Raw genomic sequence first — 13,034 nt, 5'->3', positions numbered from 1 at the left:
CAAGTGGCACATGCCTGTAATCCCAGCTACTTGGGAGGCTGAGGCAGGAGAATTGCTTGAACCCAGGAGGTGGAGGTTATGGTGAGCCGAGATCGCACATTGCACTCCAGCCTGGGCAACAAGAGCAAAACTCTGTCTCAAAAAAAAAAATCAAATGGTGTGATGAATTCCTTGATGAAAATAAAAATAGGATCATGTGATAGAATAACTGGAGGTTATTTTAGATTGGTGATGGGGAAAGCCTCTCTCTGACACTTAAGCTGAGATCTGAAAGACAATAAGGAGCCAGCCATGCCTAGATCAGAGAAGAGCATTCCAGGCAGAGGAACAGCTAGTACAAAACCCAAGGTGGGCTAACCCAAATAAAGAATCACAAGAAAAGAAAACTACAGATTGATATCCCTGAATATAGATGCACAAGTCCTCCACAGAGTTAGCAAACCGAATCCAGCAACATATAAAAAAGGATTATACACGATGACAAAGTGGAATATTTTTTTTTTTTTGAGATGGTGTCTCGCCCTGTCGCCTAGGCTGGAGTGTTAATTGTGCAGTTTGAACTCACTGCAACCTCTGCCTTCTCGGCTCAAGCAATTATCCTGCCTCAGCCTCCTGAGTAGCTGGGACTACAGGCATGCAGCACCATGCTCAGCTCATTTTTTTGTATTTTTAGTAGAGATGGGGTTTCACCATGTTGGCCAGGCTGGTCTCAAACTCCTGAACTGGAGTGATCCGCCCACCTCAGCCTCCCAAAGTGCTGGGATTACAGGTGTGAGCCATCACACCCTGCCCCAAGTGGGATTTATCCCAGGAATGCAAGATTGGTTCAACATGAAAATCAGTCAATGTAACATATCATATTAGTAGAATAAAGGACAAAAGCTACATTACTGTCTCAATAGATGCAGAAAAGCATTTGACAAAATCCAACACATTTTTTAAAAACCTCAATAATAAATAGAAGAGCATTTCCTCAACTTGATAAAGGACATCTATGAAGACCCTATAACTAACATCATACTTAATAAAAGAAGCCAAGCACAGTGGTGGATGCTTGTAGTCCCAGGTATTTTGGAGGCTGAGCAGGAGGATTGCTTGAGGCCAGGAGTTAGAGACCAGCCTGGACAATATAGCCAGACTTTGTCTCTTAAAGAAAAAAAAAAAAAGAAAGAAAGAAAATAGAAGAAAGACAAAGCCTTTCCCTTAAGATCACAAAGAAGATAAAGATGTCTGCTCTCTCAAAGTTAAATGTCTTCTATTTCACTTTGTTCTGTTGGGGCAATTAGACAAGAAAAAAGAAACGAAAGGCATCCAAACGAAAGGTTGGAAAAGAAGAAGTAAATCTGCCTCTATTTGTAGATGATATAATCTTGCATATAAAAAATCATGAAGAATTTCCCAAAAAACTTTTAGAGCTAATAAACAGTAAAGAAGACCCAAGTAAATGGAAAGACCCCCGTATTCATTGATTGGATAAACTTAGTGTTGTTAAGATGTCTCCACTCCCCAAATTGATGTACAGATTCAACACAATTCCTAAAAAAAATCCCAATTGGCTTCTTTGTACAAATTGACAAGCTGCTCCTAAAATGTATACGGAATTGCAAGGGGCCCAGAATAACCAAAACTAACAAAATTGGAGGACTCATAGTTCTCAGTTTCAAAACTTGCTGCAAAACTGCCGTAACCAAGATAGTATGGTACTGTCTATAGTTCATTGGAATCGAATTAAGGGTCTAGAAATAGGCCAGGCATGATGGCTCATGCCTGTAATCCCAGCACTTTGGGAGGCTGAGGCAGGTGGATCACTTGAGGTCAGGAGTTTGAGACCAGCTTGGCCAACATGGTGAAACCTCATCTCTACTAAATAATTTACAAAAATTAGCCAGCCAGATGTGGTGGCATACGCTTGTAGTCCCAGCTACTCAGGAGGCTGAGGCACAAGAATCGCTTGAACCTGGGAGGTGGAGATCACACCACTGCACTCCAGCCTAGGTGACAGAGTGAGACTCTGTCTCAAATTTTTTTTTTTTCTGAGACAGAGTCTTGCTCTGTTGCCCGGGCTGGAGTGCAGTGGCCGGATCTCAGCTCACTGCAAGCTCCGCCTCCCAGGTTTACGCCATTCTCCTGCCTCAGCCTCCCAAGTAGCCACCTCGCCCGGCTAGTTTTTTTTTTGTATTTTTTAGTAGAGACGGGATTTCACCGTGTTAGCCAGGATGGTCTTGATCTCCTGACCTCGTGATCCGCCCGTCTTGGCTCCCCAAAGTGCTGGGATTACAGACTTGAGCCACTGCGCCCAGCCTCAAATTTTTTTTAAAGTCTAGGAATAAACCCATACATTTATGGACAATTGATTTTTTTTTTTTTTTTTTTTGACAAGAGTGCCAAGACAATCAAATGGAGAAAGAATAGTATTCTCAATAAATGGTGCTGGGACAACTGGATGTCCACAATCAAATGAATGAATTTGGACCCTATGTCACATCATATGTAAAAGTTAAAGAAGCTAAATGAATAGCTAAAACTAGAAAACTCTTAGAAGAAAATATAGGTGTAAATATTCATGATCTTGAATTAGGCAGTGGTTTCTTAGATATGATGCCATGAAGCATAAGAAATCAGACTAAAAATAGAGAAATTGGGCTTCATCAAAATTAAAAAGAGTTGTGCTTCAAAGGACACTATCAACAAAGTAAAAAAGACAGGCCAGGCATAGTGGCTCATACCTATAATCCCAGCACTTTGGGAGGCTGAGACAGGAGGATTGCTTGAGCCCAAGAGTTTGAGACCAGACTGGGCAATGTAGTAAGTCCCCATCATTACAAAAAGTAAAAAATTAGCTGGGCATCATGGTGCACACCTGTGGTCCTAGCTACTTGGGAGGCTGAAATGGAAGGATGCACTTGAGCCAGGGAGGTTGAGGCTGCAGTGAGCTGTGATTGCACCACTGTGTTTCATCCTGGGTGACAAAGTGAGACCCTGTCTCAAAAAAAAAAAAAAAAAAAAAGACAGCTTACAGAATGGGAGGGAATATTTGCAAATCATATAACTGATAAGGACCTAATATCTAGAGTAAAGAACTCTTACAACAACTCTGCAGTAAAACGACAAATAACCCAATTAAAAATGGCCAAAAAGACTGAGTAGACATTTCTTTTTTGTTTATTTTTGAGATGGAATTGTGCTCTTGTTGCCCAGGCTGGAGTGCAGTGGCGCGACCTTGGCTCATTGCAACTTCGGCCTCCTGGGTTCAAGCGGTTCTCCTGCCTCAGCCTCCCGAGTAGCTGGGATTATAGGCATGCGCCACCACGCCCGGCTAATTTTTGTACTTTTAGTAGAGACGGGGTTTCACCATGTTGGCCTGGCTGGTCTCGAACTCCTATCCTCAGGTGATCCACCTCGGCCTCCCTAAGTGCTGGGATTACAGGCATGAGCCACTGCCTTGGGCCCTGAGTAGACATTTCTTTCAAGCAGATACATAATATGAATGGCCAATAAGCACATAAAAGATTATCAACTTCATCAGTCTTTAGGGATATGCAAATCAGAACCACAATGAGATACCACTTCACACCCATTAGGATGGCTGTAATTCAAAAAACAGACAAAAACTAGTGTTGGCAAGGATGCAGAGAAATTTGGAAACTTCATACATTCGTGGTACCATGTTTACCTCTAAAAATGGTGCAACCTGTGTAGAAAACAATTTGACAGTTCCTCAAAAAGTTAAACACAAAATTATCTTATGACCCAGCATTTCCATTCCTAGGTTTATACTTAAGAGAATTGGAAACATTATGCTCACACAAAAATGTGTACCTGAATCTTCATAGCAGCATTATTCAGAATAGCCAAAAAGTGAAAACAACCCAAATATCCAACTGATGGATGCATAAATAAAATGTGGTATAGCCATACAATGGAATATTATTAATACTCAGCCATAACCATAATCACATGCTATGACATGGATGAACCTGAAAAACACTATGCTAAGGGAAAAAACTATTTCACAACAGACTACATATTTTATTATTCCATTTATATGAAATGTCTAAAACAGGCAAATCCACAGGCTGGAGGAGAGAGGATAATGGGAGGTTTCTGATAATAGGTGTGTGTTTTTTGTGGGGAAGATGGGTGATGAAAATGTTCTAAAAATTAGGCAAGAAAAAAACGAGTGGCATTGGTTGAACGACTCTGAGTCTACTAAAAACCACTGATTTGGAAGCTTCAAAAGGGTGAGTTTTCTGGTATGTGAATTACATCTCAATAAAGCTGTCAAAAAAAAAACAACCCAAGATGGAAAAGAGTTGGACATGTTTGAGGGACAGAAATGAGGCTGGTGTGGCTGGAGTATAGCTGGCAAGATGGAGAGTAGCTAAGGTGAGGTGAGAAGCAAGATTGAGTAGGTAGGATTGATGTGCAATGGGATGACATCAGAGGGCCATGGCAGGGGAGTAATAGGATTAGGTATGTACATTCTTAAAAGTTTGCCCTGGCTGCTGCTAGAGAGTGGAGTGAAGGTCAGTTAGGGAACTGGTTGGGCATGGTGGCTTATACCTGTAATACCAGCACTTTGGGAGGCCAAAAAGAGTGAATCGCTTGAGCCCTGGAGTTCCAGACCAGTCTGGGCAACGTGGTGAAACCCTGTCTCTTACACAATATACAAAAATTAGCTGGGTATCGTGGGATGCACCTATAGTCCCAGCTACTCGGGTGGCTGAGGTAGGAGGATCACTTGACCCTGAGAGGTTGAGGCTGCAGTGAGCTGTGATTCCACCACTGTACTCCAGCCTGGGCCACAGAGCAAGATCCTGTCTAAAAAAAAAAAAGAGAAGAAGAAGCTGCTGCAACTATAGCCAGATGACAGATGATGGCAGTTTGGAACAATGATAATAGTGGATAGGAGTGGACATCCAGACTATGCTTGGAGATAGAGTCAGTGGGATTTGCTGGTGGAATCTGGGAAATTAGGGCAAGATAAATAAGGATCATTTATCGATTTTTGGCTTGAGAAACTGGGTGAATAGTGGAACCATTTAATTGAGATGAGGATGTCTGGGGAGGAACAAATTTGGGAAGAGAAATCAATAGTTTTGGCAATGTTAAGTTTGACATATGTTAAGTTAGGAGACATTCATATGGAGATATCAAGTAGACAACTTCCTGAGATGCAATTTAGGCCAGTAGCTTGAAATCTCTTGGCACCTGTAACTTACTACATGGTGATTCTTACTCTCTGCAGTTTATCTTCACTGTACATGGAGAAAAGCTTTGTGCTATAAAAGACTGAGCCAGAAGGTGGGGTTTTGTTCCTAGAGCTGCCCTTTACTAACCAAGAGGAAGGCCCTTGTCTTTGAGCTTCTGCTTTTTTTACCTCTAAAGTGGGGTTAATGACCATGTACCCAACTGTCAAGATCAAAGGAAATAAACTAGGTGAATGTAAATTCATGCAAACATACTATTTTGGCAGTAATGATGGCAGACACCAAAATGATTATATTCTTACCATCCCTTTCCTTTCTACAATGCTCTGTTGATAAGGTGAGCTTTACCTCCTCAAGAACAAGACTATATTCTGAGTATGTACCTAGCATGTTTATTACTCTCAGTAAATGGAAATCTTTTTTTAGTCAGTAAGCATGTTTCAAAAATATTTTGAGTTATTTAAAAGAAAAATATTGCACATATGAAAATTGTTTCAGAACTTTTATTGAAGCAGGCAAAAGAGAAGTGAGCCAGCAAGTTATAGAAGAGGATATGACATAGATACGGTTATGAACCTGTTCTTCAAATTCATTTACTTATTTGATTTAATGTTCAAATTATTACAACAACCTAACTCTTCTCAAAGTTAAATACCCTCTTTAAGGGATGTCATAAAAAGAGCACTGTGCTGAGAATCAGAAAACAGGAGCCAATCCTGGCTTTGCTACTAACTAGCTGGGTCCAACCTTGGGAAAACAGCTGCATTTCTCTGAGCCTCACTCTCTTCATCTATGAAATAGAGGATTGACGGGAGGCTGAGGCAGGAGAATGGCGTGAACCCGGGAGGCGGAGCTTGCAGTGAGCCGAGATCGCGCCACTGCACTCCAGCCTGGGCGACAGAGCGAGACTCCGTCTCAAAAAAAAAAAAAAAGAAATAGAGGATTGAACTACAGTCTGGAAATAAATGCATTCAAATCAGAAATTTGAGAGAACTTATTTCCTGGTGTGTGTTAAATTTTATTAATATATTTAAATCAGGTTCTAGGATCTCAGGTATGTTGGAAATGTGTTACATGATAAAGGGAGGGAGGGGTAAGATGGATTATCTAGTAAATAGCATTGGGATAACTGTCCAACCATTGGTGGGGGAAACCCTCAAATCCTATCATTTAAAATCATAGTAGGCTGGGCGCGGTGGCTCAAACCTGTAATCCCAGCACTTTGGGAGGCCGAGACAGGCGGATCACAAGGTCAGAAGATCGAGACCATCCTGGCTAACACGGTGAAACCCCATCTCTACTAAAAAATACAAAAAACTAGCTGGGCGAGGTGGCAGGTGCCTGTAGTCCCAGTTACTCGGGAGGCTGAGGCAGGAGAATGGTGTAAACCCAGGAGGCGGAGCTTGCAGTGAGCTGAGATCGCGCCACTGCACTCCAGCCTGGGCGACAGAGCAAGACTCTGTCTCAAAAAAATAAAAAATGAAATAAAATCATAGTAACTGCTATATTATAACAATGCATATGTAGTTAACAATACCGTATGGTATATTTACAATTTGTTAACTGAGTAGATTTTTCTTACGCGTTTTTTACCTTAATAAAAAAATCAAAATACAGATGGATCAAGGATTTAAATATAAAAATAAAATCACAAGGACTAGAAAAAAGCACAACTGAATAATTTGACAATATTTAATAATCTTAAAGTGTGGAGTAAGCCTTTTTAAGTATGATATGAACCATCAAAGTCATGAGATAAAAGACTATATGAAAATAAAAAACTTATGCATGGAGAAAATGGCTGTCCCCAAGATTAAAAGTCAACAAACTGAGGAAAATATTCACAATACATATAAGAGTTAAATATTTTCTATATTTAGGAAATTAATGAGATAACCATCCCAGTTTTAACCAGGGCATAAATAGGCAGGTTACAGAGAAATAAAAGTGCACATAAATACATGGACAGCTCCTCAGCTTCACTAATAATAAACAGCGAGAGATTATCATATTTTTTTCTCACTTATCCAGGCACTTTAGCAATAAAATGTTGATGCTATTTAACCCAGGCATTCCACTTTAAAAACAAACAACCCCAAAACTATTATCCAGAAATGTATAAGTGCTCAAAGATATATCTACAAGGCTATTACCCTAGTTTATAGTGTTATAAATAGCAATAAATTGAAAATAACTGAAATATCTCTCATAAAGATAGTTGTTGCATAAATTATGTATTCATAAAATAGGTTACTGTGCAGCAGAGAGAATGAAATAAATAAGTATGTACTGATGAAACATCAATGCTTTATGGTCAAATAACAAAAGTCCTTGTAAAAGAGTATTGATGCAGGACTTTTTGCTCCTTAACTCAGCTAAAATCTGGGTTCTTGTCTCACAACCAGGAAAAATTAGGCATGTGGACACACTGAAAGGTGAGGAGAGAGGAATTTATTAAAAGAAAGCTCTCGGCCGGGCGCGGTGGCTCAAGCCTGTAATCCCAGCACTTTGGGAGGCCGAGGCGGGTGGATCACGAGGTCAGGAGATCGAGACTATCCTGGCTAACATGGTGAAACCCCGTCTCTACTAAAAATACAAAAAACTAGCAGGGCGTGGTGGCGGGCGCCTGTAGTCCCAGCTACTTGGGAGGCTGAGGCGGGAGAATGGCGTGAACCCAGGAGACGGAGCTTGCAGTGAGCCGAGATCAGGCCACTGCACTCTAGCCTGGGAGACACAGCAAGACTCCGTCTCAAAAAAAAAAAAAAAAAAAGAAAGCTCTCAGCGAAAAAAGGGGATCCTGCCAACAGGCTTCCACCCCACAGATTGAATACCAGGCTACCACACAGGAGCTGAAGAGGCCAGGCTCTTCCCCCACATGAGGCACAAATTCCTGGTGGCTCCACCCCCATTCTTCCAGTGCTCATGCGGGCTCTTAGTCTGAGCCACGCCACGCTGATTTATTTCCTTTACTGCACATGTGTTAAGGGACAGAATTTTTCACCATGGACATGTTTAGGCAAGCCCCCTGTGCATAATGACCTGGGTGGCATTTGACTGTCTCCTGTCTCTATCAGTGTGTTCTACATTTTTATAATAATATTTGTAGAAAAAAATACAGGGAAATGCACATCAAACTTAATAGTCGTTAATAGAGATGGGAATAAATACAGAATACTATCATTTTCTAAAATCTTTTAACATAATTGATGTAATGCTTGCATTTTTATAAGGATAATACATTTTTAATTGGAAATATTAGTATATTAGATATAAACATTGATTTAAAAGTAACATTTAAGATATTATAAATCCTGGAAACACTGAGATAGAGAGTCATGTTTGTGGTCTGTTCCATGAAACTTAGTGACTGAGTTCCCAATTCCTCTAATTGCAGGAAAAGTCCAGATTAACACAAAATAGTAGTTGAAAAGTGTCTGGGAGTTGAGTGTATTCCGTTGTCATACCTTCTTTAATTTTACTTGCAGATTCCATTGCAGACGCTCTGGATGGGGAATACCATTAAACTTCTGGATTTGGTAGAAGTTAACAGTTCAGTCCTTGCTGGTACTAACTTTTGAATAGCTAACGTGGAAACTGTTTTCACTGTAGTCTGTCTGGAAATATGTCTGTTTTATCATATGTCACAATTACTAAAAATAAGAATTCTTTTAGTTTGTTTCAGTTCAGTAATGATAATACTTTTCATTCACTTATTGTCTTTGCAACACTCATTCTCATGTATTTTCTCATTTAATCATTACAAGAACTGGCCAGGTACGGTGGCTCACACCTATAATTCCAGCACTTTGGGAGGCCAAGGCGGGTGGATCACCTGAGGTCAAGAGTTCAAGACTAGCCCGACCAACATGGTGAAGCCCCGTCTCTACTAAACACAAAAATTTAGCTGGGCATGGTGGCGCATGCCTGTAATCCCAGCTACTTGGGAGGCTGAGGCAGGAGAGTCACTTGAACCTGGGAGGCAGAGGTTTCAGTGAGCCAAGACTGTGCCATTGCACTCCAACCTGGGCAACAAGTGAAACTCCATTAAAAAAAAAAAAAAATTCATTACAAGAACCTGGGGAGTAGGCAGAGCAGTGTTCCCATCCCATTTTAAGCTCTGTGATTTCCTGCCTTAAGGTTTTCAGAGAGTGCAGAATGACTTGATTAGTTTCATTCTGGTGAATATTATAATGAAAATATCTGGGCAGCTCAGTGAAAATCTAGGCCAGAGTGTATTCATACATCACGCCACAGGTCCATTCTAAGGCCCATCAGCACCCTCCCAATATGGTGGACAGAAGGAATGTGAGCCACAGAGGAAGGTGGTTTAATTTAGAGGTAGTTGGCGTTCCCCAGGAACCTAGGAATTAGGATTTGTTTGGGCAGGGATGAAAGGGCCAGATTAAATCCTAAACATCCCGTGTATTTCCCCCGTTGGCTAGTTATTTCACCAAAGTGCTAACACAAAACTTGCAGATTCAGCATTTTAGGTGGTCACTGGGTAAAGGAATTACAGCTTTGTATGTTCATAGGCAGCTTTCCTTTGGGTTTCTGATGTACAGAGAGCACTGTGGCTTCCTTGTAAGTTTTAATTTACAAAGTCAGCATCATCAGCAAATGTGTTCTCTCCGGTATCAGTACTGCCTCCCAAGATGTTTTTTTGATTTTTAAGAAGTACTATGAAGTTGTATAATTGCTTTTCTCTCTTATATATCTTTTCTTTTTTCCATTCTTCAGACCCAAAATTAACGAGACAGGCTCTTATTCCAGGATCAGTAATATACCACAAACAGTCACAAATACTGTTGGTTTATTGCAAGGTATGTTTTCCATAGTTTCAAGTTATCATAGTTGTTTTACTGTGTTTATAGTCTGTATCATTTATTATTTTTAGTTGGAACTTAACTACCTGTCCATCAGATTTGGTCAAGAGACCATTTAATTTTCTCAAGAAATAGTGAAGTCTCTAGCATAATTTTTTGAAAGTGATGAAGTTTTGCCAAGGCATTATTATTACTCAGTCAAAGAAAGAAGATTCAATAACTTGAGGGCGTTCTTAAAAGAACCCGTGTATTTTTAGTAGCCCAATTTAATTAACAGCTCTTGTGCTTGGTAACATAAGAGATAGTCATATTAAAATATTTGGCTGAACTACTACAGGACAGGGATCCTACTTGCTTTTACTACTTAACAGTAGTAAAGAGGAGATTTCTGAACTATTTAAAATAACTTTGGAATCATTATTGTTTTATAAGACCATGGTGTGTTCTGAGAAGTGTTCTATATTCCTTCCATTTCCTAGGTATTTTGCATCATATGGTGTTCATGTGAGATATTTCATACTTAAGAAGAGGTTTAGCTGGCCACGGTGGCTCACACCAGAAATCCAGCACTTTGAGAGGCTGAGGTGGGTGGATGACCTGAGGTCGGGAGTTCGAGACCAGCCTGACCAACATGGAGAAATCCCATCTCTACTAAAAATACAAAAATTAACCAGGTGTGGTGACAGATGCCTGTAATCCCAGCTACTTGGGAGGCTTAGGCAGGAGAATCGCTTGAACCCGGGAGGCGGAGGTTGTAGTGAGCCGAGATCACGCCACCGCCCTCTAGCCTAGGCAATAAGAGCAAAACTCCGTCACAAAAAAAAAAAAAAAAAAAAAAAAAAGGTTTAAAATGTGTGATAGATTGACCTACAGACTGTGAATACAAAACTCCATCAACCTCTCTTTGTCTCTCGTCACCTTATTCTGGAACAGTGTTGGATGCATATGTCTTGCTGTCCTTTTCCAGGTCTATATATATGGGGTTTTTTTGTTTGTTTTGTTTTGTTTTGTTTTGTTTTTTTGAGATGGAGTTGCCCAGGCTGGAGTGTAGTGGCGCGATCTCAGCTCACTGCAACCTCCACCTCCTGGGTTCAAGCGATTCTCCTGCCTCAGTCTTCCAAGTACCTGGGATTATAGGCACCTGCCACCAACGCCTGGCTAATTTTTGTATTTTTAGTAGAGACGGAGTTTTGCCATGTTGGTCAGGCTGGTCACGAATTCCTGACCTCAGGTGATCCACCTGCCTTGGCCTCCCAAAGTGCTGGGATTACAGACATGAGCTACCACGCCTGGCCTATATATGTATTTCATGTTACATACCTTTTATTCTGCTCCCTTTGTATTTAAATACATTTATACAGGACTATACATTTGTTATCGCTCCTTGGTAATAAGCTTGTAATTTCGGTGGCAAAAACCGCAATGACTTTTGCACCAACCTAATAGAATCAAAGAATTCTACATGTTACTTAGTATAGTGCTATTTGCAGCTAGGCATTTAGTAAAGGTTTGTTGGTTTGTTGTTTCCGTGATAAAAATTGTATAAACTAATATTTACTTGGATTTTTAGTTTTACCACCCCTGCCTATTCACTATTTGTATTTTGCCCTTTAGGATAGTTGGATTGGTGTTCGATCAGTGATGCTCAAGAAAACATTAACGGCTACTGACTTCTACAATGGATATTTGCACCCCTGGTACCAAAAAAATTCCCAAGCTCAACCAAGCCAATGCAGATTTCAGACTCTCAGACTTCCAACAAAGAAGAAGCAGAACAAAACTGTTACTATGTAACAATGCACTGAGTAGTTAGGAAGAAGATGGATAAAAACCTATTACGTATTTGTAATTTATTAAAAACCTTATTTACAAGGAATTATCTGGACTTTCTTTCTTTTTTTTTTTTGGAGACAGAGTCTCACTCTGTTGCCCAGGCTGGAATGCAGTAGCACAATCTCAGCTCACTACAACCTCCGCCTCCCAGGTTCAAGCAATTCTGCTGCCTCAGCCTCCTGAGTAGCTGGGATTACAGGCACACACCACCACATCCAGCTAATTTTTGTATTTTTAGTAGAGATGGGGTTTCACCTTGTCGGTCAGGCTGGTCTCAAACTCCTGACCTTGTGATCTGCCCACCTTAGCCTCCCCAAGTGCTAGGATTATAAGCATGAGCCACCGCGCCCGGCCTGGAATTAACTGGACTTTTCTTTTTTTTTTTTTTTTTTTTTTGAGACGGAGTCTCACGCTGTTGCCCAGGCTGGAGTGCAGTGGCGCGATCTCGGCTCACTGTAAGCTCCGCCTCCCGGGTTCCCGCCATTCTCCTGCCTCAGCCTCCTGAGTAGCTGGGACTACAGGCGCCCGCCACCGCGCCCGGCTAATTTTTTGTATTTTTAGTAGAGACGGGGTTTCACTGTGGTCTCGATCTCCTGACCTTGTGATCCGCCCGCCTCGGCCTCCCAAAGTGCTGGGATTACAGGCTTGAGCCACCGCGCCCGGCCTTAACTGGACTTTTCAAAGATGGCACTGTTAGAAGAAGAGAAGATTATTGGCAAAAAGGTGGATTGCCTCACTTTCTACTTTTTATGTAACAGTAGTTAAATAGCTTTTTCTACTTGAATTACAAAAAAAGTTTAAATAAAACTTGTATTTATGATACCAAACTCAAGGAGATTATCTTTCCCTAAGAACAAGGGCAACCCTAACTGGTGTGTGTATGCACATACATACATACTGAGAAGAGGTTTTTTGTTTTTTGTTTTGAGATGGATTCTCATTCTGTCGCCCAGGCTGTAGTGCAGTGGCGCAATCTCGGCTCACTGCAAGCTCCATCTCCCAGGTTCACGCCATTCACCTGCCTCACCTCCCGAGTAGCTGGGACTATAGGCGCCCGCCACCATGCCCAGCTAATTTTTTTTTTTTTTTTTTTTTTTTTTGTATTTTTAGTAGAGACAGGGTTTCACTGTGTTAGCCAGGATGTTCTTGATTTCTGACCTTGTGATCC

General features: G+C 41.0%; 1 protein-coding gene across 3 annotated transcripts in view; it reads left to right on the top strand.

The window, feature by feature from the left end:
* MTFMT (mitochondrial methionyl-tRNA formyltransferase) overlaps positions 1-11,909 on the top strand; it is a 45,099-nt gene extending 33,190 nt beyond the window's left edge. For 2 of the 3 annotated variants that reach the window (XM_077939586.1, XM_015142472.3), the window contains 3 exons: positions 8,696-8,774; positions 9,948-10,030; positions 11,648-11,909. In XM_077939586.1, the coding sequence (XP_077795712.1) occupies positions 8,696-8,774; positions 9,948-10,030; positions 11,648-11,827 (342 nt within the window). In that variant the 3' untranslated portion in view covers positions 11,828-11,909. Of the gene's footprint in view, positions 1-8,695; positions 8,775-9,947; positions 10,031-10,512; positions 10,618-11,647 lie in introns of all 3 variants that reach the window. The other variant, XR_001445942.3, reaches the window with a different exon arrangement.
* Positions 11,910-13,034: the final 1,125 nt, after the last annotated feature.

Source organism: Macaca mulatta, chromosome 7, assembly GCF_049350105.2.
Source record: "Macaca mulatta isolate MMU2019108-1 chromosome 7, T2T-MMU8v2.0, whole genome shotgun sequence".
NCBI classification, from domain to species: domain Eukaryota; kingdom Metazoa; phylum Chordata; class Mammalia; order Primates; family Cercopithecidae; genus Macaca; species Macaca mulatta.
This window is presented reverse-complemented; position numbering and strand designations above follow the sequence as displayed.